This window comes from Pangasianodon hypophthalmus, chromosome 11 (genome assembly GCF_027358585.1).
Source record: "Pangasianodon hypophthalmus isolate fPanHyp1 chromosome 11, fPanHyp1.pri, whole genome shotgun sequence".
Lineage (NCBI taxonomy): Eukaryota > Metazoa > Chordata > Actinopteri > Siluriformes > Pangasiidae > Pangasianodon > Pangasianodon hypophthalmus.
Genome location: NC_069720.1, coordinates 21,533,214 through 21,559,713, shown reverse-complemented (window position 1 = coordinate 21,559,713; position 26,500 = coordinate 21,533,214). Strand labels below are relative to the sequence as shown.

General features: G+C 39.3%; 1 protein-coding gene across 4 annotated transcripts; it reads left to right on the top strand.

Annotated features, from left to right (window-relative positions):
- The first annotated feature begins 2,984 nt into the window (after positions 1 to 2,984).
- Positions 2,985 to 25,569, top strand: rbms1a (RNA binding motif, single stranded interacting protein 1a). 4 transcript variants are annotated; one of them, XM_026925484.3, is made up of 15 exons: positions 2,985 to 3,119; positions 3,353 to 3,431; positions 7,301 to 7,482; positions 13,453 to 13,511; positions 14,756 to 14,847; positions 17,785 to 17,942; positions 18,135 to 18,214; positions 18,331 to 18,437; positions 18,754 to 18,803; positions 20,451 to 20,538; positions 20,858 to 20,908; positions 21,640 to 21,750; positions 21,835 to 21,915; positions 22,815 to 22,893; positions 23,082 to 25,569. In XM_026925484.3, exons 2-14 carry the CDS (start codon positions 3,381 to 3,383, stop codon positions 22,887 to 22,889), a joined length of 1,185 nt encoding a protein of 394 aa, XP_026781285.1. In that variant the 5' UTR covers positions 2,985 to 3,119; positions 3,353 to 3,380; the 3' UTR covers positions 22,890 to 22,893; positions 23,082 to 25,569. The 4 variants fall into 4 exon arrangements, with proteins under 4 accessions (XP_026781285.1, XP_026781258.1, XP_026781278.1 ...); XM_026925457.3 differs by having other exon boundaries at positions 18,331 to 18,446; XM_026925477.3 differs by having other exon boundaries at positions 18,331 to 18,446; positions 23,028 to 25,569.
- Positions 25,570 to 26,500: the final 931 nt, after the last annotated feature.

Here is a 26,500-nt window from a genome sequence, read left to right as displayed (position 1 = left end):
AATAATTTTCTATAACAGTAGTGCCAGCTATCATTCAAATGCAATTATAATTCTATTTGAATTATAATAAATATAATTCAAATCAAATTTTAAAAAAAATAACAAAGAAATATGTATAATCGATAAATGATAATGATATGGTGGAGCTTTCTGTTTCAGTTTCTGTTATTTAACGTTTTTTTGAAGGAGTCTCCAGTGCCCACTGTTCTATCTAAAGTCAGAAGATGATAAGTTTTGTGGTGTCTCAGTACCAAGCTTCATTTTTGTGCTATTAACTTCAAGAGAAAGCAAGGAAACTTGTAATTATGGGAACTAACATGGGCATTTAATGGACATTAACATTAAACATAGCCGTAAATGGATAAAAATTACGATTTACCATTCTTTAGTAAATAATAAAATGGTAGCTTTGGCAAATATGACTCTTAGGGGTAGTAAGACATCACCATCTGATCATTGATTATTTTCCAATAACGACACCCCCTGTCATGTTGCTATTTCTTATTTTTATTTTATATTTTATCTCTAAAGCAAGGCACTTGATCATAAACAGTTTTGCGATGACATAGATAGATAGATAGATAGATAGATAGATAATATACCTTATGTTTAGGATTGTTAATTAGATATTAGCTCTTTTTGTCAACAGATTTAACATGAAATTTTTGATCTTTCCTGTAAATGTCTGTTTAAATACCTTTTTTTACTCTTCCCCAGCATTGTTATGTTCTGTATAATAACAGTGTTGTGGTGGCGGCGGTTAACAATAGTTGTCGTTTGTGGTTGCCACTGAGATTGCATGAGCTTTCCCTTTTTTATTGTGGTCAGAGCACCTTGTATTTCTTTGAAACATCTACAGCTTTGATCTGTTCGTGATGTGTTGTGGCGGCTTCATAAAATCATACGCTACCTAAGCAGTTCTGAGAACTAGTGAAATCATAGCTCTGTCTTTCTCTCCCATGCAATTTCTATTCTCCAATTACATAAAAATGGTCAGGACTCGTGTGATTATGTCCTGGCACCACTTGTGATCGTGAATGTCCTACTAAACTCAAGCTGCACCTACTAACTACTAAAGCCATTACCAACAGCCTAAATGGCATGATCAAACTACCAGTGAATGAACACCTATACATATCTATACGTGCATGTGTACCTGTAAGCTAACAAAACCCAGATACAGTTTTTCTGCAATCATGCAGGTGCAGTTTAGCTTCAGTTAATGTTCACATCAGAAAATGAATGAATGGGGGAAATTGACTTTGATCATGACATGGCCATTGGTGCCAGACAGGCTGGTTTGAGTATTTCAAAAATCACACACAACAGTATACAGAGTTTACACTGATTAGTGTGAAAAACAAAATACATCCAGTGAACAGCATTTCTGCCAGTGGAAATGCTTTGTTGATGAGAGAGATAAGAGAGAGAGAGAGAAAAATGCCAGAGGATATTGGCCAGACTGATTTGATCTGACAGGAAGGCTACAATAACTCAAATAACCACTGTTTACAACTGTGGCGAGCAGAAAAAAACATCTAAGCACACACAACGCCTTGAACATTGTAGTGGATAGGCTACAACAGCTTAAGACCACACTGGGTTTCACTTCTGTCAGCCAAGAACAGAGTGTAGCAGCTATATTGGGCACAGATTCACTGAAACTTGCTGAAGATTGGAAAAACATTGCCTTTGAACACTCTAGATCAAGACCAGCCCCTGGGACAGGATATAAACCTTCTAGAGAGCATTTAATTGGACGAATACGAGACTAGTACAGGATAAATCATCAAAAAAATTTAAGTATTTTCCCAGAAGTGACGAACTATAAAACAATGAGAAAATCTTCAAAACTATTCGTAACAAGATCGTACTGGTGTCCATAACACAAAGGCCATTTTCACAATTGTACGTTTGGTGATGTGTGAAGTGTGAGACGCCGTTTTAGAGCCTGGGAGTAGTCCAGTGAACTGAACACTAATCCTCTTGAAGTCGGTGGTCTGGGGTTTGCTTTGAGGCGTGGAAGCTATAAAAAAAAACAGCAAACAGATCAACATAGTGCCTAACTTTTGGCAGAATAGTGTACAGAAAAGTGACGTATGGAATTGTGCAGTAGGAAGTGAATTCTTCTATGTGAAAGCAAACCTGCAATTATTAACCCCTCCCCCCAAACAAGCCCAGAATCCGTCCCGGGTGCAAACCGGATTATTTAGATCAAGTGTGAAAACGCCCTGATAGAGGTACATAAAGCTGTGAAACACCCATTCGGATTTCAGGGCTGCGTTAAAGTCTTGATAACGTGTTTATTTCTACCAAGAACTTGTCTGTTGTGGTGAGTTCAAAGCTTAAATGTGTAATGAAGGATGTTAAATGTTCATTCAGTCTGTATAAAGTGTGACACATGATTACAGCAGTGGATTATCACATAAACAGATAAATGAGGCAAGGCTCTGGGCAATCATGGGTGGCGTCATTTGGTTGCAGACTATTTGTTTTTGACTTTTTTTCCTTTTTTTTGGCAGGTTTTAGACCATCTAGGCCTCCTCATGAATTTCTGCCTTGATACATCTACTTTAATGTGCTGGATCCACTGCTTCATTAAAATGTCCACAATGTTCATAGTTATATGTTGTTTTAAATACAATATATAAGAGATCATTTAAGCAAATTTGAGATGATCATTCACACGGGGTGGATGGGACTGTCCCGGTGGCCTAGGGCGCATTTCTATGGCTGTATTGTAGATGGGATCTGATGGTCAGGTTTGTGGAATGTATGGTATGCGTCCTGGAGCCAACCAAAAGCTCGGCGTAGGGGTGGAGCAAACCATTATATATTTCTAGAAAGCGTGTATTCTACTTATTCGCTCTTAATTCTTGTTTGGTGGTTATTAATAGATGATTTGATACCTCTTGGATTCGCGGATAGGTAATAAGACTTTCAAAAAAAGCCGATGAGATGAGTGCTAGGCGTTGAAGCAACCCCCGCAGCCCGAGTGACGAATGGATCGTTCCGCAGTAGGTGGGGCTTTCCTGCGGGCAACAGAGCGCAGATCAATGAAGCAGGCGATTTACCGAAACTGGTTGGACAGGACGAGGTGGGAATAAGCCATCGACACGGTAATTTTTTTTTTTTTTTTTTTTCGTTGGAGGGGGGGTTTGGCACATCAACCCTCCAAATACCGATTTTTTTCGAGAGCAACCCACACTAGAAGAGTGCGATGTGGAAAAATTACAGTGCTTCTCTACCCTAATAGACCAGTGTAATATTGTTTTTTTTTTGGTCTGTGTGTGTGTGTGTGTGTGTGTGTGTGTGTATGTGTGTGTGTGTGCGGACATATTCTTTTATTCAGCACTGAATCAAGGACGAAGGAATTAACGATGATCTTTGCAAGCACCGCCAATCCAGTGAGGACACCTTATCGAAAGCAGGTTGGTTCTAAATAATAATAATAATAATAATAATAATAATAATAATAATAATAATAATAATAATAATAATAATGCAAAGGCAGTAGTGCTGGCTGGGATGCTGGACAGGCCATGAACAAGGAATATGTCCAGAAGGCTATAAGGTTACATTATATTCAATTTATTTCCCTTTGGTTTTAGATAGAGGAGGTACAGGGTTACAATCAGCCTCTGAACTGCTCAGACTCTAATTCAGTTTGTTATGAATAGACTAATGAGTCGAGCGTTTTTTTTTTAACCTGTAATGGTTACTATTCAATTATTCAACACGACTGAGTCAAATAAGCTTCTGATGCAACATAAAAAAAGGTCAATTCATTGCTAAAACATTACTCAGCATTGGGATTAGTCATAAAATTAGGATTTGAAAGCAGAGCCTGTTAAATGAAATTAACTAAATGTTAATTAAGTGCTTAATTAACATGACTGGTGGTCATTTTTGAGGGGTTGGATTTGTAACAGTTGTAACACAAAGCTGTTAATGAGGAGTGAGACATAGAGACAGGGGGGCACTTTAAGGATGGGACAGGGAGAGTTGTGTCCCATGGCAACTTGTGTCAGTTCTGGATGTGCTCATGAATATTCATGAGTTTGTACAGTATGTTACAGAAGATGGGCGTGGCCTGGATAATGGAAGGTTACCAGAGGGCAATAGTTCAGGTTGAATATCAACTTGGCTCTTTTGCTCTAGGTTTATATGATATTATGTCCTTTGAGAAGAATCATCTGTCCAACTATCTATCTATCTATCTATCTATCTATCTATCTATCTAACTAGCTATCTATCTGTCTATCTAACTAGTTATCTAGCTATCTAGCTAGCTATTGATAGTCAGGAAATACCCTTCAGATAGTTCTCATACTTACTGAGGTTTGACTCGAAGCTTATTGAAGTACAGTCATAAATATAGTCAAAATGCAAGGAGATATACACGCAAATGCCTACACACCTCCATGTAGACATTTGCATATGTTCTCATGTAGCTCAGCTCAGATCGGTGGCAGCAGAGGTTAGCAGGACTCCAAGATTTCACAGTTTATAGGAACCATATGGCGCAGGATGACTGCAGCACATAGCATGGGACCCAGGGGACACCACCAACGCTTGAAAGATGGCCCGGAAATTGAATCCGATCTTTCGCGCTCTGCTTTCCTTCGTGCCTCCTCCCAATCTTTTTCCTGTCTCTCTCTCTCTCTCTGTCATTTCACAGACCTTACTGTATGTACTGTATATTGCCTTTCTCACAAACAGACATTTGAAACGCCGCTTTACATTTTATGCATTCGCCTTGGGCCAGGATAGCAAAGGAAAATGAGAACTGTTTTGGCACCGTTTTAAACGAGTTCTCTTCTGCAGGAGCTTTCAAGCTCCGTTTTCAAAGTAATACCATTTCCTTACAAAATGCTACCTTATGTTAGAGTCCACTTGGTGCCTCACTGTGTTCCTCAGTGATCTCTGGAGGCCTCCATGTGTTCTCTTACTCCTTTCATGTTGAGCTGAATCGCATTTCTCTGCGTGCATATGTTAACCTCTTCAGCTTGATCAAATGACAGGAGTAATGAGCTTTGGGCTCCGTGTCCAGGCTCACCTGAGCATGCACGTGTGTGGGGCTGTGAGTGCATGAGTCACTCAACCAGAATTGGGTCAGTGTGTCAGGGAGCAGGAGGACACACACCCCTGTAGTGCTGTTGTTAGGTGGCTTTTTTATGAACTGTGGTCCAACCACACACACACACACACACACACACACACATCCACATGAGAATGCATGCAGCTGGAGTTCAACATCACTTCACAGCAACAGCTGTAATTCACACCACTGGGCTTTTCAGTCACTTTATTATGTTCTTGTTCCCTAAACGCCTGTCTGGTGGTGTTTTATAGGCAGCCATTTTATGTGCACTGAGAGGGGCGAGCAGAACGAGAGCTGGTTTAATGAACGAGCCAGAAACAGGAAGTGATTCACTGATGTGAGCCGCAGTCACTTTACTCTGCGGTGAGGGTGAGGCCTGCGCTTCCTGTATCCCCGTGCTCAGCCTGGTCATGTGACCTTCCCAAAAAAAAAAAAAAAAAAAAAAAAAAAAACTCTTTCCTCTTTTTTTGTTCACACCAGCTGTTGATTCTGTATTAGTCATCCTGACTAGGCTCCAGTGTGAATGAGTGAGTGAATGAATTTAGTGGTCAAGGGAGATGTTTCTGCTATGACTCAACTCTGCTGTAGAGTCAGGTTATAAAACCCTTTTGTAGTTTTAAATATTTTATCCAGTGGTTTGGTTTGTGGTTTGTTCATCAGGCACATTCTGATGAAAAGGTGATTCATTTCCTATGATTTTTTCCATGCACACTGTATTAAAACAGACCCAAAAATTAAAATCATATCAGTTCCTTAGCTGAATCGGCCATTTTCTCTCTGTTTCACAACAGATACTTGTTACTAGTACAGGCAAAGAGACATTGCTAAATTGAAGATGTCAAATCAAAACTTCTAATGTATTTTGGGTTTTTTTTTTTTTTTTTTTTTTTTTTACTTTCCAGGATTTTTTTTTCAGGGTTTCATTTTTAGTCCTAGATTTCCATACGTCCTGCAAATCGCCTCCAGATTGTGCAATGCTTATTCATTGCTAAGGGAATAGATCGTTATGAAGAATTACAGAAATTGTCTTAATTGAGTTCATAGTGTTGTTTCAAAGGATAAAACAAATTAGCAGCAAATTAGAAAGGAATCAGATCTCATGAAAATGTGTATGAATGTAAATGTGGCAGTCTGTTTTGATTTCATTTGATTTCAAACAAATTTATGTTGTAAGAAAAGATTTTAATCCCCCAATCCTTATATTAACTGATTTAAAATCTGGGCATATTATTTAGTTATTAATATTAAAGTATGTTATTTAGTAACTATAGTAAAACTAACTATAGTAAAACAGGAAAAGTATGAGTTTTGAGTGAGAGGACTGGACAGTCATGACTGCCAGTCATTCCTGGGAGTTTAAGTTTTACGTACCTTCTGTAATTGACTTGTGTGTGGATTTTTTGAATTTGCGACCATGTGACCATATTGGGAAGATTATTTCTGGTGATACTGGCACAGATCTGACATTGCAGGATATAGCAAGGTTGCAGAGATTTGGCTTTAACTGCAGTGCAGCTTTAAACTCTAGAAGCTCTGATAAATGATTGCGTCCTTTCATAAGCAGATAAAATAATCTAACGTGGAGGGATAAATTCCAGTCCCCAGAGTTCAGTGCAGACAAATAATCATCCAGCGTTCTGCTGTGCTAAAGTGGTAGATGGGACAGATATAAGAGCTGAAGGCCTGCTCAGGCAGGTACGTCTGGTGGTGTGTAGCCGAACAGAGGATCTGAGGATACTGATTAGATGGTAGGGAGCTGTAGATGTGGGTGAACGCATGTAGAACCTGAGTCTGTTCTTCGTGCTAAGCAGCACGGCAGAGGCGCGAAGGGCACTATGGTTAAGTGATTTGCCTGTTTCAACACGCAACAGCACGGCTGGGAGGCCGGGGTGGTGCTCACATACAGTACTCTCATTTCAGTCCAGTGCACATGAGAGATTTTCACTCCCACAGAGAACCCAGAGGACTGGGTTTTTTTTTCTGTAGATTGAAGGGATGAGTGAACAGTCGTAATGTGAGATTTTAAAGAAGTTTGGTAAATACATGAAAGAAAATTCTGCTGTCATTTTTGGAAGCCAGAAATCCAAAACTCTATTTTTATTCGATCAAATTTAATATGTTTTCTAATGATATTCAATAAAAGCATGCCGGTTTCTTTCATTTGCTCTTCAACTTTTTTTTTTTTTGCATCCTTAGCCTCCTGTTGCTCCGCCCACACTCCCAATGGCTCCGCCCAGCCCAAGCACCAATAGCAGCACAAATAACAGCAGCAGCAACAGCAGCACGACCGGATGGGAGCAGCTCAGCAAAACCAACCTCTACATCCGCGGCCTGCCCCCATCCACCACCGACCACGACCTTGTCAAACTCTGTCAGCCGTGAGTGGACACACACCCACACACACACACACACATACACACACATCTGTCTTACTATCCTTGTGAGGACCTTCTATCAATGCCTCTAGTTAATGCAAATCCAACCCTAACCTTAACCTCAGTAACCAAAATAAAACCTTTCGGAAAACTTTTTTTTTTTAAATAAAAACCTGAAGTTTTTGTAAAAACACAGTTTTCCTCATTGGAACCAATTAAATGTCTCCACAAAGTAAGCTGGCACAACACCAGAGAGAAATGAGTAGCTGATTTAGAACAGCTTGCTTTAGTAGAATCACTGAAGTCAAACCTTTTTTTTTTTTTTTTTTATTCCTTCCCCAGTTTTCCTTCTCCAAGCCCAGTTCAAGTACTGTGTAATCAGAGACAGCATTTACAGGTTATAAGCAGAAATTGTGATGTTTTGTTTTTATTATATACTATTAAAGTATTACTATACACTATTATACATTATAATACCATTTTATAAAACATTTATACATACATATACATTCCTGAGCACAAAATGGAAAATATTAAGCTTTTAATGGTCTCAACAAATACATATATGTGTGTGTGTGAGTGTGTGTGTGAACATATATATATATATATATATATATATACACATACACACACTATATGTACTGTATAGCAGGACTTTGGATGCAATATATTATAGCATTTATGTAATTTTGGGTTTAAAATTTGGCTTGCAGTTTACTTTTAATTAAAAAAAAAGGTGGAGTTTTAAGATCTGATGCACAGTTTGTGCTTTATATTGTGTGGTTTTTGGCTTATAAACTGTTATATTTTGACACAGTGCTAATTAGTACAGCAAATCCCTCTCACTTTTTCCTTCTCCTAACCTTTCCATCTCTCCGTCTTCCTCTCTTTGTCTCTTTGTCACTGTTTATAAATCTCTCACTCTCTGTTTCTGTCTCACTCTCCTGCTCTTTTTGTTTCAACTACTCTCTCATTCCTTCGTTCCGTCTCTCTCGCTCTCTCGCTCTTCACGAGTGCCTCACGTGAGCACGGCTGAAGCGTGTAACCCAAGGCAACAGCATCTATTTGTGTGACATCTTCCCAACACTGGCACTGATGGAAACCGGCCTGTGTGAGGAAAGCAGGCATGATTCAGCAAATATTTAACGAAATGGAAAGAAAAGGGGTTTGGTTTGGTTTGGAGATGAGGTGCTGTACTCTTTAAGCCCAGGTTAAATAAAATAGAAACTCTGTACTTTCTTTACAGGCTTTTTTTTTTGCTCTGTGCTGAAAAACAGTGTTGCAAAATCCCTCACTGGGATTCCCGCAGTATAAAAGCCCAGATGTTTTGTGTTTATCGTGGGTAGTTCAGTCTGGTTAGAATTGTGCAACCAGTGCAACCAATCACACGTAAAAGGATATTTTATTGCGTAACAAAAATATTTTACACTGATGCAGTGATGATCTGTGTGTATATGCTGTATATCGTGATAAAATACTGCAGTGCTTTGTTATTTTGCTTCACATCTGGTTTGTTTGGTTTTTGAAAACTATAAAAATCGCAGTGTAGAAAAAATATAGACTCGTTTGCTGCCTTGTTTATGTGTTTTTATCTTTGTTAGCGTGTCTGTGCTGTTACAGGAAAATGCTGCTGTTGTTAATTGGAGTGTAAGTAAGGAATAACACATGACAGTCTGTGCTATTACAGGAAATTTGTCAACAATTTTTAATTTATTAATAAACAACAGATTGCGACACATTTATAGTTCCTTTTAATGTTGTGGAACGTCCACAAGTCCACAAGTTACAAATCGTTCACTCACCAGACTCTCTTTTTTTACTATTATGTTATTAAGACAAAAAAACATAGCTTATTATATTACAGAGAAACATGAAATAAAGGTTAAAATATAAAGAGTTTTGAAGATGCTCCCATAGGGGAAAACTTACTGTTTAAAAAAAACACTAATAAACAAGAGCTGCTTTTAAAACTGTAATAAAACTGTTTAATCTCCTAACATAAAATTTTACCACATACAGTAAATGTTTATATGTTTTTCTTTGTTAAACAACAAGACATTTTCAGAATTTGTTTATAATTAGGCTTAGATTGAGTAGAGCGTCAATAACGTCAAGAACAATAACGTATTAGAACCTTATATGAACCTGTCATTTGAATTACAGCCAGCACTACTGTCATTCACCACCTTCTGAAGTGAGAATTCAACAGCACTGTGGTACAATAAAGAGCTTTTAAGGAGCTTTAGGGGGAAAAAAGTCATTTCGTATATTTGTATATTGTGACCATATTGTGTTGTCAAGGATAACACCAGTAATAACATCAACAGCTTTACTACTACCACTGCTACTACCACTACCACTGCTACTACCACTACCACTGCTACTACCACTACTGCTACTACTACTATAATTACTACCACTACTAATACTACCACTGCTACCACTACTGCTACTGCTACTATTACCACTACTGCTACTACTACTATAATTACTACCACTACTAATACTACCACTGCTACCACCACTGCTACTACTACCACTACTGCTACTTCTACTATTACCACTACTACTACTACCACTACTACTACTACCACTACTGCCACTGCTACTATAATTACTACCACTACTACCACTACTACTACTGCTACTACCACTACTACTACTACCACTACTGCCACTGCTACTACCACTACCACTGCTACTACTACTATTACCACTACTGCTACTACTACTATAATTACTACCACTACTAATACTACCACTGCTACCACCACTACCACTACTACCACTACTACTACTGCTACTACCACTACTACTACTACCACTACTGCCACTGCTACTACCACTTCTACTATTACCACTACTGCCACTACTACTATAATTACTACCACTACTAATACTACCACTGCTACTACCACTGCTACTACTACCACTACTGCTACTTCTACTATTACCACTACTGCCACTACTACTATAATTACTACCACTACTAATACTACCACTGCTACTACCACTGCTACTACTACCACTACTGCTACTTCTACTATTACCACTGCTACTACTACCACTACTGCTACTACTACTATTACCACTAGTACCACTACTACTATTACCACTACTACTACTACCACTACTACAACTACCAGTACTGCTACTACTACTATTACCACTACTACTACTACCACTACTGCTACTACTACTACTATTACCACTACTGCTACTAATACTACCACTGCTGCTGCTACTACTACTACTACCACTACTGCTACTACTACTATTACCACTACTACCACTACTACTATAATTACTACCACTACTAATACTACTACTGCTACTACTACTATTACCACTAGTACCACTACTACTATTACCACTACTGCTACTACTACTATTACCACTACTACCACTACTACTATAATTACTACCACTACTAATACTACTACTGCTACTACTACTACTATTACCACTACTACCACTACTACTATTACCACTACTGCTACTACTATTACCACTACTACCACTACAACTACTACCACTACTACTATAATTACTACCACTACTGCTACTGCTACTAGTACTATTACCACTACTACCACTACCAGTACATTTACTATCACTACTTTTACTGCTACTAGTACTATTACTACTACTACTACCACTACCACTCCTAGTACTACTTCCCCTAGTACCACTACTACTACAGTTACTACTACTACAATAACTACGACTACTACTACTGCTACTAGTTCTATTACCTCTACTACCACTGCTACTAATACTAGTACCACTACTACTACTACTACTACTACTACCACTACTAGTACTACTTCCCCTAGTACCACTACTATTACTACCACTACTATTACAATTACTACCACTATTACTACTGCTACTAGTTCTATTACCACTGCTACCACTATTACTATCAATACTACTACAGTTACTACCACTACCACTACTACCACTACTACTATGTCAGATATAATTTTGGAGCACTTTAACATGCATTATGTCCTTGATGAGATTTGATGTGCTTTAGATTGGAGCCCTGGTGTACACTGTACACAAATGATTTTTGTTTATGGGTCTCTGAGTGTTTCTTTAAACATTTGGTGCTAATTGCTGTAGTACTGCTGTAAGGCGGCAAAGAAGCAATGTCTATTACTCCTGTTATTACTAATGTAAAATATTCATGCGTGTTAATCTTTTTCTGCAGCATCAACGGTCTTTGTGCACAAAGAGGCACGTTTAGTTTTTGACGCTTGTGCAGTTTATGTTTGGTTTTGTGGAACTAAAAACGCTATTTCCAACTGCTCAGTGCACACTGACGCTTTTACAGAAGATGAAGGTGGTGTCTGCAATTAGGGGAAATTGATGCCTAGTATTGATATTTAGCATTTCATTGACCTTTTTACCCCATAAATCCTTTTGTGCTACAGCATGTCCCTTCCTGAGTGTGTGTGTTGGGGGTGGTTGATGGAGTGTGTGTGTGTGTGTGTGTGTGTGTGTATGGTGTATGTGAATGTGAAGTCCGGACATTCCCGTCACTAGTTAATTTATCTCCAGCGGCTCTGGGGAGTCCAGCCATCGCCATGGTAATTCCAGAAATTGATTTTTAAGAGTCAACTAGGGAGGACCCATAATCCTCTAGGCATGTGTAAGGTTTAGAGGTTTGCTAAGGTCAACTGTGTGTTTAATGTTTTAATCTGTGTCTTATCACGTTACATTACAGTTGGTCTTGTTTGTTTGTTTGTTTGTTTGTTTCTTTGTTGATGCATTGTCAGTGTGTTAACGGTGTAGCTATGATAGTCGTATAGCAGAATAAACAAGGTCTTTTCTACGAGTGTGACGAAAAGTTTCTGGCCAGTTTGATTTACTTTGACGTGCTCCAGGAACATGCGCCAGGAAATGGGGCCCCCCTACCCCAGAAGGAAGGGGTCAAGGCCAAGGTCGGGTGGGCCTCCATGGTGGAGAATCATGTGATCTGTGTGTGAAAGCCTATTGGCTCCCTCCCCCCGTATCTCTCATTTCACTTCACGGGATTTGCCAAAGGAATGCTGTTTATGTATGCTGTTTATGCAGCATACCAAATCAGACCTTTTTTCAATTTAACTTTATGGAAATTTGACTCGATCTGCAGTTTCTCGTGGAGCGGAGAGAAGTCTTGAGAAAACAGACTGATTTCTGAATTTGGGATTATTCCCCTACTCTCTACGCTCTACTCTGGTTTAAATTTCTCAAGAAACACTTGCAAATTGTTGACTCTTTCCACACGAAAAAATTGTATAGCAGTGTAAAAGAACTGTTGGACTCCAACGAATGACATGGTTGTTTAAAAAGCAAAGGCAAAATCTAGTTTTTTAAGACTGCATTGTTTTTCTGTCCCAATAAGAGTCTGCAAGGAGAAAGAGCAAATATTCATCAAACGTTGCAGAAACAAAGGCAGAAGTGAAACCTTCTCCTGTCCCCATCCACACTGAAGGCGTTTGTCTCAGGGGTGTTGAGAAACACACTCAGCCATGCCTGCTCTCATTCATCATGCCTCACTCACTGCCTGATGATGGAGAACACACACACGCACACACACACGCACAGAGCCCAAGGCCTTGGTCAGCACTGTAACTGTGGAAGGCCTTTTTCTGAACTCTATGCAGTAATCACAGGCTGCACTCCATCAGCACCAGCATCTCAGCCTCTGTTTTGCCACGTAATTGCCGCACACACTTCGATTGTGGTTATGCCGGGCTTTCCACATTTCTCACACAAAGCCTGCTTTGTCTCTGCGTCATGCACCTTGAAACAAGTGCCAGCTCAGGGACTCGGCAGTTCCTGTGTGTATGTCATTTAGATTAGCTCAGACATTCCTCTTTCTTCATACCATGTATGACACATGTAGACAGACTGTCTGTCAGCAGGATGCATTTATCCTCTTCTCTTCTATCTCTTTCTCTCTCCCTCTTTTCCTCTCTGCAGGTATGGAAAGATAGTCTCCACAAAAGCCATCCTGGACAAGACCACAAACAAATGCAAAGGTTTGTCAGATCATTGTTTTTCCCGTACTGTATGTGGACCTTATATCAGTGTAGGGCTTCGGGATAGTGGATAAAATGAAACGATTTCTTTGCTCATGATCAGGTTTAGGTGAAGGGGTACTTATGGTTTTATTTAAAACCAGTCAAGGGCTGGGCAATACTCATAAGAATGAGAGACAGGTAAATGGTCAGGTGATCAGCAAACAGGCATAAACTAGACAAGCCTACAATGGTAAATGATAAGCTGGTGCAATGCTGGGGCAAGACTTCGCAAGGTGACACTGAGTGTGGGTTATTTATGGGAGTGAATCAGTGGCGTAGCTAGGAATTAATTTCAGGGAGATGAGGAAAAATGTTAAATAAAGTCATCACGTGATCATAAAGTCACAACAAGTTAAATTAACAAGTGTGACAGGAAATAAAACATCTTTATTATAGTTACACTGAAAATGATTAAAATAACATGCTAGTAAGAGAAAAAATTGCATTTTAGACTTCAAACAGAAGTGAGAAAAATACATGACGCTTATTGGTTAATCCTGTTTCTCACCATAGTAGCTTATAGCTAATAAAATGTGATTAAAGAAACTAAGGGATGCATTTATTTGACCTTTGTGGTGGTTAAATACAGAGGAATCATAATGCTGACTCTGTAATAAAGGTTATTATAACACAATTACTGCGCAAAACATGGTATTTGACACCTATATAATGAGCTGCGCTGTACGTGTGTCATGTTAACCATCCATAATTAAGCGTTTGGAACTGTCATAAAATATTTCAGGGGGATTCATTAGTCATCCGGTGTTTGGGAACAGGGATAGGTGCTTGGCTGGTGATCATGTGACAATGCCACAGGCTGGGGATCATGGGAATTGTAGCAACAAATAGATTTTTTTTCACATTGTGTATTATGTAGCATTTATTCCTTCAAATGTTCAGGGGGAATTTACACCAATATACACTAATATCTAACATTAGCCCATTCTTCCACTTTCTTTTAGCTAAACTCAGCACTAACACTAACAAATTACTGTATGCTTAATTAATTAAGGAAGCCAGAGCTCATGATTAAGATTAAAATGTGATAAAATTAAGCAGCCTAGTATTAAAGTATCATATGCATATCATAAGGTTTTAAGGCTACTGCTGTAAGTTTTCTATAACATGCTTTATTTTACAATGTGTTTTAGCTCATTACAGTTGTACGAATGTGTAAATAATGCAAAGTGTCTTTTCTTCAGGTTACGGCTTTGTGGATTTTGACAGTCCAGTGTCAGCGCAGAAAGCTGTGGCAGCGCTAAAGAACAACGGGGTTCAAGCTCAGATGGCCAAGGTGCGACAACACGCTAAGGATGCTTCTTTCTTTCAGGCCTGATTTATACATCTGTGACCGTGCATCTGCAAGCATGTCAGGGCGTCACGTGTGGACGCTCGCATAGGCGTCTGCTATCATACATACAGCTTGTACACTAGGGGGTAGTGTCTCATGAACCAAACAAGACTTTAGAGTAAAGGAAACTCGAAAAAGAGCGGTCTCAGAGCAGAAATGTGTTTCTCTGTAGGAGTAATAAATGGAAGACAGCACAGGGGTAAATTTGTTTTGCAAAGTGCTGAGGGAAAAAAGGAACCTTGCGTAATCAATTATTAAGCAGGCAACTTTGCACCAAAAGCATTTCTGAAGCATTTTCAGTCGTCTGTACTGAAGCAGTTTCAGCATGAAGTATTGGAGAGTTCAAATCTAAAATTTCATCAAACAAGGAATTTTTCGTGCTTTGATTTCTTAAAAATGTAGTTCGCATTGTGTTTTAAGTTAGGAGTAAGTTAGAAGAAAAATGTGCAGGACCCTGCGGGAATAAGTCAGGCATTATAACGAGCTACAGTTGATATGAATCGTCACGCTTATTTTTTAGTACAAACTTTGTTATAGATTTTTATTTGATGACTTCTACATTATTGATTCAGTACAAAATATTTTAGATTTCCAAACATTAGTTTTCCAGCACAAAATTAAATGTTGCAGAAAATGTTTGTACGTCAGCGAAGGGTCGTCACACCAAATATTGACTTTGTTTCATTTATTACTGTTTACTGCTCTTTATAGTATATTTTACTGTAGAAACATTTAATTTCATTATTTTTGAAGACATGTTTGCTGTATATCATTTCTTTGCAAAGTATTGTACACACACACACACACATATATATATATAGATAGATAGATAGATAGATAGATATTCACGCTGTTCATTTATAGCTGTTTAGATTTGAGAGTTTTATCATAGAGGAAATGTTTTATTACAGACACTAGGCTAAGAAACTAACAGCGAGAATAGGGCTGATATTTTCCCCATTGGTTTCTGTTGGAAGCCTGTGGAAGGCAAAAAGTACTGGATATGATATGAGAGAATTCAATTCTTTACCTTTTTATTGTATAAAATTTTATTGTTTATGCTTAAAATGTGTTGTTAACACATTTGACTCGCACCACCAGGGTTGGAGGTTTGATTCCTGCCTTCACCCTGTGTGTGTGTGGAGTTCACATGTTCTCCCTGTGCTTCAGGGGTTTCCTCCGGGTACTCCGGTTTCCTCCCCCAGTCCAAAGACATGCGTTGTGGGCTGATTGGTATCTCTAAAATTGTCCATAGTGTGTGAATGGGTGTGTGAGAGTGTGTGCGATTGTGCCCTGTGATGCGTTGGCACCCCGTCCAGGGTGTCCCCCGCCTTGTGCCTCAAGTCCCCTGGGATAGACTTCAGGCTCCCCGTGACACTGTGTAGGATAAGCAGTACAGAAAATGGATGGATAGTGAAGATGTATTTTGGGCAATGTTATTCTAAAACTCTGCAGCAGAAGGCTTTACTTGTTTCTTGATATGCAGTTGAACACACCTCCACACCAACCAATCAGCATTCACTTGGCTGGTTGACGCACAGCACTGCTTTCTGGAGGACAGCATGTGAGTCACGAGTCTGCCTCTGTGTGCCACTCTTACCCTTAAACTGCCTCTTTGCAAAAATATACCTGAATGTGCTTGAATGCAGAAGTATAAACCAGGCCTTAGTGTCCTCACACACTATCTGACTCACATTTATAATAGAGCATCTTTTATTAAACCTAAGAGTTGAATGTGATTGTGTGTCTCCTTCACCTCTCCATCTCTTTCTGGCTCAAGCTTTGCTGATCTCGCTCACTGTCACCCATTTTAAGTGTGTGAGTGGGTGTGTGTGTGAGTGTGCTCGATAATCCAGCTGCAAAAGCCTTACTTTTACTGCATTGACCTCCTCCCACTGCTTCTGCGTTCATGTTCAATTATTCATCAGTTCTCCTCTTCCAGCTTTTATTATGTTGTAGTGTATTGATCAGCCACTTTCACTGCTACATTCTTTTGCTCATGTGCTCATTTGTGTGTTTGATTCAATACATCTCACATGCTTTTTCTGTTTTTTTTTTTTTTTCTGGCGTGCTACTTCTCTCCAAATGAGGAGGCTTCCAGAGTCAGCCAAAGGCCATATGTTAATCCTAGCTCATCACCATGGCTACGACCCTTTACTAACTAGAGGGTTATTGTGGATAATAAATCCAGGGCGCCCTTATAAACCAAATTGCTTCATGGAGAAAGAATGTCAGATTTGCCTCGGGCAAATTGTAGCTCAAATTATGCCTGACGTGTTGTTCTTGGAATGCAGAGCACACCATTTTTCCCTCAGTGAAGAAGATGTGGATTGAGCAAAATAAAAGTATACAGTGATTCTCTGAGGGCCTCTAAGCCACGCTGGTCAAATTGTCTTCGAATAATATAAATCTGATATATGACATGTATTAGATAGCGCCATTTTTATCTCTTGGGGGATTTGTAACCTCTTAAGATGTGCAGTAGTGCCCATTTTGTCTTATTTGTTTTACCTGCCTCAATGTTCAGCGCATTATGCGTTCTGAGATGCTTTTCTACTCACCACGGTAGTAAAGAGTTATTGTATGCTCTTGATCCTGCTGATTCAAGATTAAAAATATTAAACGTTTTAATCCTGCAATTTAATTTGTGCCTGAAAATGACCCACAGTCATCATCTCTCTGTGTTAAAGAATTGAGAAACACTGATCCTTTAAAGACAACAGGGATTTCGCATCAAAGCCGGGGATCATTGATGGGTTTAAAGCATGACTGACTTCATTCATGCACATAACGGCAGTAAAGTGGCACTTTGGAGCTAGAAGCTCTGTAGAACTCTAGCTTTATAATGGGAATCATGTTACTCTGTTGTTTGTGTTACAGCAACAGGAACAGGACCCAACCAACCTGTATCTGTCCAACCTGCCAGTGTCCATGGACGAGCAGGAGCTGGAGAACCTCCTCAAGCCCTTCGGACAGGTCATCTCCACTCGCATCCTCAGAGACGCACACGGCGTTAGCCGAGGTGTTGGCTTCGCCAGGTCAGTGTCTATATGTGTGTATATGTATATATGTATATATCTATCAATGCAGCATCTGGACCACTGTGAATTAGTGTGTTCACTTTCAGCCATGTATGCATGGAAACCAGGTCCATGGCAAACATTTCTTGTCTGTAAGCTGTGTTAATACTTCTTTTTTCTCTCTCTTTCACCTCTGCGTGTCTGTCTCAGGATGGAGTCTACAGAGAAGTGTGATGCTGTGATCTCTCACTTTAATGGGAAGTTCATTAAGTCCACATCTGGAATGCTGGGTAATTAAAAATCCTCTTCTGTCTTTCTTTTGTCACTGTAGATGTGATGTGTATCAGCTAATGTTACCAAGTGTTAGAAATCTCAAGCTAGCTATAAGTTTGTAATGTGTTTCCAGGCGCATCAGAGCCGCTGCTCTGTAAATTCGCTGATGGAGGACAGAAGAAGCGACTGAGTCAGAATAAATATGTCCCCAATGGACGAAACTGGACACGGGACGCCGAGGTGAGACTAGTAAGTCCATCTCCTGTGCTTTATTGTGTGTGTGTGTGTGTGTGTGTGTGTGTATATTAGACCAGTAGTTAGACCTGTTAGTAAAAAAAAAAAAAAAAAAACAGATTTCCCAAGTTGTGCTGCTGTCTGAGGATTCACTAACATTATGATTATGATTTTGAATCCTAATGATACTGTAGCCATCCGTGGCCGAGACTTCTGGAATCTGGGAATTTTCCCCTCATGGCTAAATATAATGAAATATAAAAACATAAAAAAAACATCATTGTGGTTCTCATAATCAAAAGCATCACTTTTTTTCTTTCAGAGTGGGATAACACTGACCTATGACCCCAATGCTGCTGCACTCCAAAATGGGTAAGAATTGCCAGATTGTGTCATTAAAGCTACCAGCTGAAGGCAGAGAAGTCTTTAGTCTTTAGAGTGAGTTAATACTAAACATAACTGCAGAGTTGCATATGCTGGCTAGGATCTGCCTCAGACAGAGGCGTGTCTTCATTACAGGTGATTCTGATGTTGGACTTAAGCCCATTTTCTTGCAAATATTGTCTCAAGTGAGGAACAGTATTGTGCAGTGCCACTGTCTGACAGTTTGATGTAACCACAATATATCACATTGAAATTTAGTTTGTAGTATAATAATCTACTTCTACTGGATTTCTATTAGATAATTATTAGAATGCTTGAAATCTTCATATTTATAAATTAGTATATTAGTCTTTTTTTAGTTTTCATTTTTAAGTTTCCTCTTACTTTTATGTTTTTACACTTGACAGAAAAGAAAAAACAGTGTTGCCTTGTCAGTCCGTATTTTCTATCCCGCATTTTTTTTGTGCTTAGATGCAGACGCTTGTGATTAAAGAAAAAATATGTTCGCAAGCAACTTAATCTTAACTTAACTTAAGCATACATATCAAACATTCACTCGAATGATCTGTATGTCACATTCTGCATCAAGATAATTTCTCCAAGCTAACCTCTACCACTACCACAACTATTTGAATAAGATTGATATGTAATAAAGAATTGTACCTCTTTTACCACTTTTCATGACGTGTGATTAGACTGATCAGGCTCCTGAAACTTCTCCTCTTCTCTGCAAACGCAGTCAGGCAGGGTTGGGTGGTCTGACTCTGAAAACAGCCCTACAGTATATGCTCACTACACAGAGTACAAAATAATGGCAGTGTACTGTAGAACCTTCATAGTGCCCACTACATGCCCAACAGAATGCCATTTGTATGCCGTAAGTCACAAGTACTTTATCAGACACCTTTTCCTACAGGAAGTTTAGGAAATACGTTTGGGATCTTAAAATTCTAAACTATTCAAACACTGTCATCCATTCTGACACTCACAAAGACGCATTCTCAAGTTACTGTAATGTTTTCTCCAATTTTTCATCTCATTGTTATTCATAACACAATGAATACGATTTGACAGTCTGAAGGGGAAATACTTTTCGGTAAAAGTCAATGGGTTCTTCCACAAATATATCAAACTAGGCTACCATTTTAGCTTAGAACAGGAATGATACATCCAGTACTATAGTGCACACTATTACTTTTACAGCATTTGGCAGACACCCTTATCCAGAGCGACTTACAATTATCTCATTTATACAACTGAGCAGTTGAGGGTTAAGGGCCTTGCTCAAGGGCCCTGCAGTGGCTGCTTGGTAATGCTGGGATTTGAACTCTCAACCTTCCAATCAGAACGTCTTAACATCCAACATCTTAACCACTGAGCTACCACTTCCCAGACCTATAGACCAGAGGTTAGTTAGTTAGGTTAGTTAGTTAGGTTATACCAGCTGGTATATCTTGAAATGAAATGATCATAGCCATTAAGTACTTTATTTTCACTCAATTCTGCTAGTAATAAATTTTTACTATGCAACAGTCTTGTGTATGGATGGTAAATACGCTTCTGCCTTTTGTGCAAAATTGGAAATGGATTGTGTAATTACTGGGTATCGATTCTGTCAATTTGTAACACATCCAGGTACTACGCCCCTCCCTACAGCATGGGGAACAGGATAATGACCCAGACAGCCGTGTCTCCGTACATCTCACCTGTCTCCACTTACCCGGTATGACCGTTGCCTCTCTCTCTCTCTCTCTCTCTCCTCTCTTTCTCTGTGCTCCATTTTTAATGGTGTTTGCAAGCCTGGTTAATAATGGCTCGTGTTTTGTTTGTCATGATTGAGTGGTTGCACAATGAGTGTGTGATTATAAATAGGCACAGTAGCCATTGTGTTACAACCGTGTTCTCCTGTGATGAGGAAGACACAGCAGCTGTGTCAATTTAGTTAAGAGTCTTTTGTGCTGAGTTGTTAGCTTTCATACAGCACCTGCTCTCAACTGTGTGTGTGTGTGTGTGTGTGTGTGTGTGTGTGTGTGCACTTACAGGTTCAGAGTCCCTCCTGGATGACACATCAGCCGTACATTATGCAGCATCCGGTAAGAGAAAAAAAACAGTAGTTAACTTCTTTCTCTTGCACCACACAAGAGTCAGTTCTTGGCTGGGTCGGGTTCTAGCGCTAACATGCTGCTTGTCTGGAGCAAAGAATCGTTCCCTTGGGGGCAGCGTCACTCGGGTGGCATGACAACAACGTCACGCTATTTTCTTGATCACCGTTAAAAAAGATGTGAAACCTCTGGGTGGTTTTGAAAACAAAAATAGTAATGAACATTGCAATCTTGTATCAGATTGAAAGAAACAACTTTTCTCCAAGCCAGAAGTGCTTTGAATGTAAATTTAAACCCTTTACAGTTATTTTTAAGCATTATGAAACTTCTCCATCTGCCAAGCATCTCACTTTAATTTTATGATCATCATTAAATATGACGTCAATAGATCAATTTCTTCTTTGCCACATTATCTGTAAACTCCCACATCTGATAATGTAAAGGCTATGCTCTCAAACACAGGCCAGTTTGTGTGTGTGTGTGTGTGTGTGTGTGCACAATGATGATGTTCAGCTCTAGAAATGAGTACAGAAAGGGAGAGAGGAATCTGTTTTTATTCAGGAGATGATCCTGACCCAGTGATCTCTTTCTGTGTCACTCTCTCTCTCTCTCTCTCTCTCTCTCTCTTGCTCTCTCTCTCTGTTTCCCTGCTTTCATTTTCTTTTCGCTCCATTTTGAGTTTAGCAAACAGATCTGACTCGCCGTTTATTGTCTCTTTTCAGGGAGCTGTCCTGTCGCCCTCTATGGAGCACCCCATGTCTCTGCAGCCGTCCTCCATGTTGGCTCCTCTGACCCAGCAGATGGGCCACCTCTCCTTAGGCGGCACCGCCACTGTAAGTTCCACACAAACATCAACTAATACTAATTAAGAGATGCATTTTACAGTTAATTAATTATCTTTTGTGGGTTTTTTCCAGTTTATTCCGGCAAATACACCTATGCAAGGAGCGTATATCCCTCAGTATGCTCATATCCAACCTGCTGCCATTGCCACTGAGGTGCGTCCTGTTCTATCACTTAAGCTACATTGTAAGGAATAAAATAAAACAATGTTGACTATTTTCCAATAACAGCACATCCCAAAATGTTTTATTCCTCTTGTACGGCAATTTGTATACGGTTGCGATTTTAAATTCATTCATAATGAAAGACGCATCATGCTTTTTTACTGTTTATAGTTACATTTAATTGTGTAGAGCGTCCACGAGACAAGTAAATTCCACGCATCACTTACGCTGTAGTGTTACTGCAGCTATAAACAGTGGTTCCCTCGCCAGCCTCTCTTTTCTTCTCCTTCTTGAAGTTAATAAGCCAAAAAAATGCAGCTTGTCTTGTTATCAAGAAGCCGGAAAGCACAAAGTCTTCTTTCCTGAAAGCGCTCACACTGAAGACTCCTTCCATTAAGGCTATATAAATGTCTCCTCACAGAAAGCTTCACCATATCAGCCATTATTTGTGTTTCTTTGTTAAACAAAAATTTTTTTTAGTGTTTATTACTATGCTTAGATTACGAGGAATGTCCTCCGTATAAGCCCCTGTGAATGAGCTGTTACTATAGAAACGATATCAGAAAAAGCGCATTAATATTAATCTGGGATTTGAATTACAGTATGAGTCATGCTGTTACAGAAAATGAATCAACACCTCCTGGTCAGTCAGATTCGAGGATACAAGAGCGCTGTGGTAAAAACAGTGCATTGTATCCAGAAGATGTTTAGGTCTGGTTGTTTTCATATAGCTGGCATGCTGCCAGACGTGAGCATGTCTTGTCATAAGCCATCTGTCGATGCGTAACACGCGACATGACTCCCTCGCTATAATAGATCCTGTGTATTTGTAGTATGTGTTATTCATCAGTGTGTTGTCTTATGATTTACGAGCTTTGTTTGCCTTTTAGGATCCCAATGTGCAGCCCCAGGATGTGACCTCCAGTGATCCCTCCACCTACCCATTCCAACCGAACAAGCAATAAAAGGGTAATTTCCATAATGCCCTTAACGTGAAATGCACCAAATGCATCTCAGTCTGTGTATTTTGTAATTACACAAAATTTTGCTTATAGATTTGGGATTTGTTGAGGGTCAGTTGACTGAAGTTTCTTCTTTTAAAGTAACAGAAAGCTGACCATGGTTCGTGAAACATGTCTACACCGCCTGTTTTCCAGGTGAGCAGTTGGAGGCGGAGTCAAAAGAGGGCTGCTATGACTACAGGCTTATCTTCCTTGGAGAGGAAGTGACATCAGAGAGGAAAAGACACCTTTTTTTGCACAGGTTCCAAAAAACACAAAGTCCACGGTTTAATCAACTTCAACAACCTCAAAGACCCGCAGCAGGTGCATCAGCAACCAAAACAATGCAACTCATCACAGACAGACAGAAGGCTTGGGAGAGAAGTAGACGTTTTATTTTGCTAATGAAAGGAAACCAGACGAACGCTTATTTTTTACCAAGGACTTCGGCACAGACCAAAGTCTGTGAACACTGGACTCCAAAAAAAAAAAAATGCAGTGTGCTAGTACCTTTAGATGCATGAGAGGACTTTTTAGTATGGTTTTTAGTGTGTTTTTACTGACCGTTTCACACACTCACACACAAGAAAAGAAAATTTGCTGTGGTAGTAGCAATGAGGAGGTTTCTTTTTGCTTTTGTCTTCCGCACTTTGCCTTCTTGTTCCGTAGTAACAGAAATTTGCCTTGTAAATACTGTAGAGCGGGGTTTTAGATTATAACGCTCGACGGCTGTTGTTGCTCTTCTCTCCTGTCTGTCAAAGCGGATAATTCACATGCTTTACTTTAGGTTGTTCTCTGAATGCAGATCGTGTAAAGTGTGTGTCTTTCACTGGAAAGACAAATTCTGCTGTCCTCTGAAGTCTTCTTGCCTTTTTTCAGTCAAACTTGATGTGGTAGTTGTAGTTGAAGCTGTTGTTAGTTTGGGAGGGGTGGTTTGGTGGGTGGGGTGGAGGGAGGGTTATGGAATTTGGGGGCGGGGCTTGATGGGGTGGAGAATGGAATATAGATTATAGGGGAAGCGCTCGACGTTGGGGAGATACACCGTTATTAGTCGTTTTTCAGAGAGCAGATTATGATGCTTTTTTTCAATGGCAGTTTTTTTCTTTTATGTTTGAACACAGTGTGTAGAAATTTCTTGTACTGAGAGGCAGAAGTGCAATGTTTCTTTAGATAGAAAGTAAGAGTTGTACAGAACAAGAGTTAAAAAAAAAATGAGATCCTTTTTATAACTAAATCAATCATTGGGAGGTGAATCCCGGATTTTTTCTTTTTGTTTGCGATTTTTATTACGCATTTACCCCTCTAGTTCATGGCAATATTAAGGGCTGCAGCTGTCAATCAGAAACTAATATAAGATGCAGTGACTTTAGAATAAAATAAAAAATGTATTCTGTTAAAAACAGAGCATGTGAGAGCAGATACATAGTGTTTGTAGAGAAAGGAACAAACACAAACCTTCGGAACCAACGAAGGATAAGCTCTTAGATGTTAAATTATAATCGAGTCCTGCAAAGGAAAGGATTAAGGCAATAAAAATATATAAATCAAGGCAAATAAGATACTTTCCACCAAAGACCATCAAAATTTTCCCATCAGTATGGACTAACGCTAAGGTGCAGGTGTAAGCTAGATGTATGGATATTTGGAAATTGTGCCTTTTTTGCCAACTCGGTTTTGATCAAGTTTGTATTTACTTGTATACTCAGACATGAAGTATCTGAGAATAAGGAGAAATACACGAAACGCTAAACTAATCAAAGGCTAATGATGCAGATTCAAAAGAGGCTTTGGTCTTTAACGTAGATAGTTAAACAGAGTCACGTGTGTCGTTTTTTTGCGGCTGTTTTCTTTTGATGTCCAGGTCAGCTTGGCCGTCGATCTACCTCAGAGTTGTATCTGTCGTCTGATTGGTCGGGTTTGCAGGTCTATCCTGCCCAATCAGGAGGAAAAACACCAGCTCTGGAGCTGGGATCATACGGGACTTCACATTTAACACATCTGTTCGTCCACTTCTTCAACGGAAACATTTGTGGTTTTATTCGTGTCTTTTGTTTGTTCTTTTTGTATTTTGATGTTTTGATGTGGGCCTCTTTGTTCAGAAAAAGCTGTGGCGGTGAGAAAAGCCTGCGTGACTGCTTCAAAAAATATGTTTCATGATAAGATGAATTATGTTCTATTTCCAAACAGCTCTACTGGATCGTTGCAGTCTCGTTCAGTTTACTGAGGCTCAAGCAACCAAAGTAACTATATATATATATGTATATATATATATATATATATATATATATATATATATATATAAATATAAAATATCTCAATGAGGGACATTTTTCAGTTTCTCCTGCCACAATCCTTCATGTCGACATTGAGAGAGTAAAGGGAAAAAATATGAAGCAAGGAAATGATACACAGGTTTCACAGAAATGGTGACACTTTTTTATATTGCTTAATTGTACACATGCCACACTTTTGTCAGTGGTAACTTGTACGTCCAACAATAACAACAACAAAACCTGCTCCTGTGTTTTGTTTCTATTCTTCAACCTGTCGATTATTTTTTTTTATTTAAACGCTTTTTATGTTTTATTTCTATGATGATTTCCTCTGTGAAAAACTTTTGAATTAAAGACAGAGCTCAAACCTGCCCTGGACCTTCTGCTTTTCGCTGTTTTGCCTGTGAGACATTGTGCATATGGTGAAATCAGAGATGGCACCATACCACGTTTCCTTTTCCAAAACCCGATACTGATACTGAAACCTCGAGTATCAGCCAATATCTGATAAACCGTGGATCTACCGCTGATAAAGTGCAGCTTTCACAGAAATATCGCTTACGTTACAAGTATAATAAAGTAGAAATATAATACAAATCAATCCTCACAAAAAAATGCAAGTGAGTCTCTTTATATTATGTTCTGTTTAACCCTTTACAGTTCCAAAAATTCAAACATCTTTTCCAAACCCAATTCCAATCTTTTCTGTTCGTCACAAGATCAGATCAGATTTATTCCTGAGTATCGTATCGGTGCCAACTCTAGGTGAAATGTTTGTTTGGTTGTTTGTTTTTTAGTAGTATTTGTGTGAGTGTATTCATGGGAAGAGCATATACTACAGGAAATAAATTCTCACATTCCTTGGTTGGGATAAGAGCACCGTGTGAACAACTCAGGAATGCCTCGTGCTAGAATAAGAAAGCTCCTAAACTCATCAGCGTGCTGCAGCCTGCTGTCAGAGAGAGAGAAATGAGCACGGATAATGCGGGTTTATTAATCCATCACAGCTGCCATCATCTTCTCAAAGCACTCTCCATCTTCTCTAAGCATATGGCCACGAGCACCTACTGCTGTGCAGGACACATTTTAATATGTTTCTTCCTCGCAGTTACTCTCAAAGCTCATAATCACTAGAGGAAACCAGACATTTACCAGCAGATGGTGCTCTTTTATTGGTTAATATGAGTCACTGATGTTATACAATGAACAATTGTTGACCCTCAGGCTGTAAGGACAAAGTTGATACCTGATCTGCAGTTTGATTTTAAGGAGTGTACACTGTGTAAGATCGGCTCTCCAGCG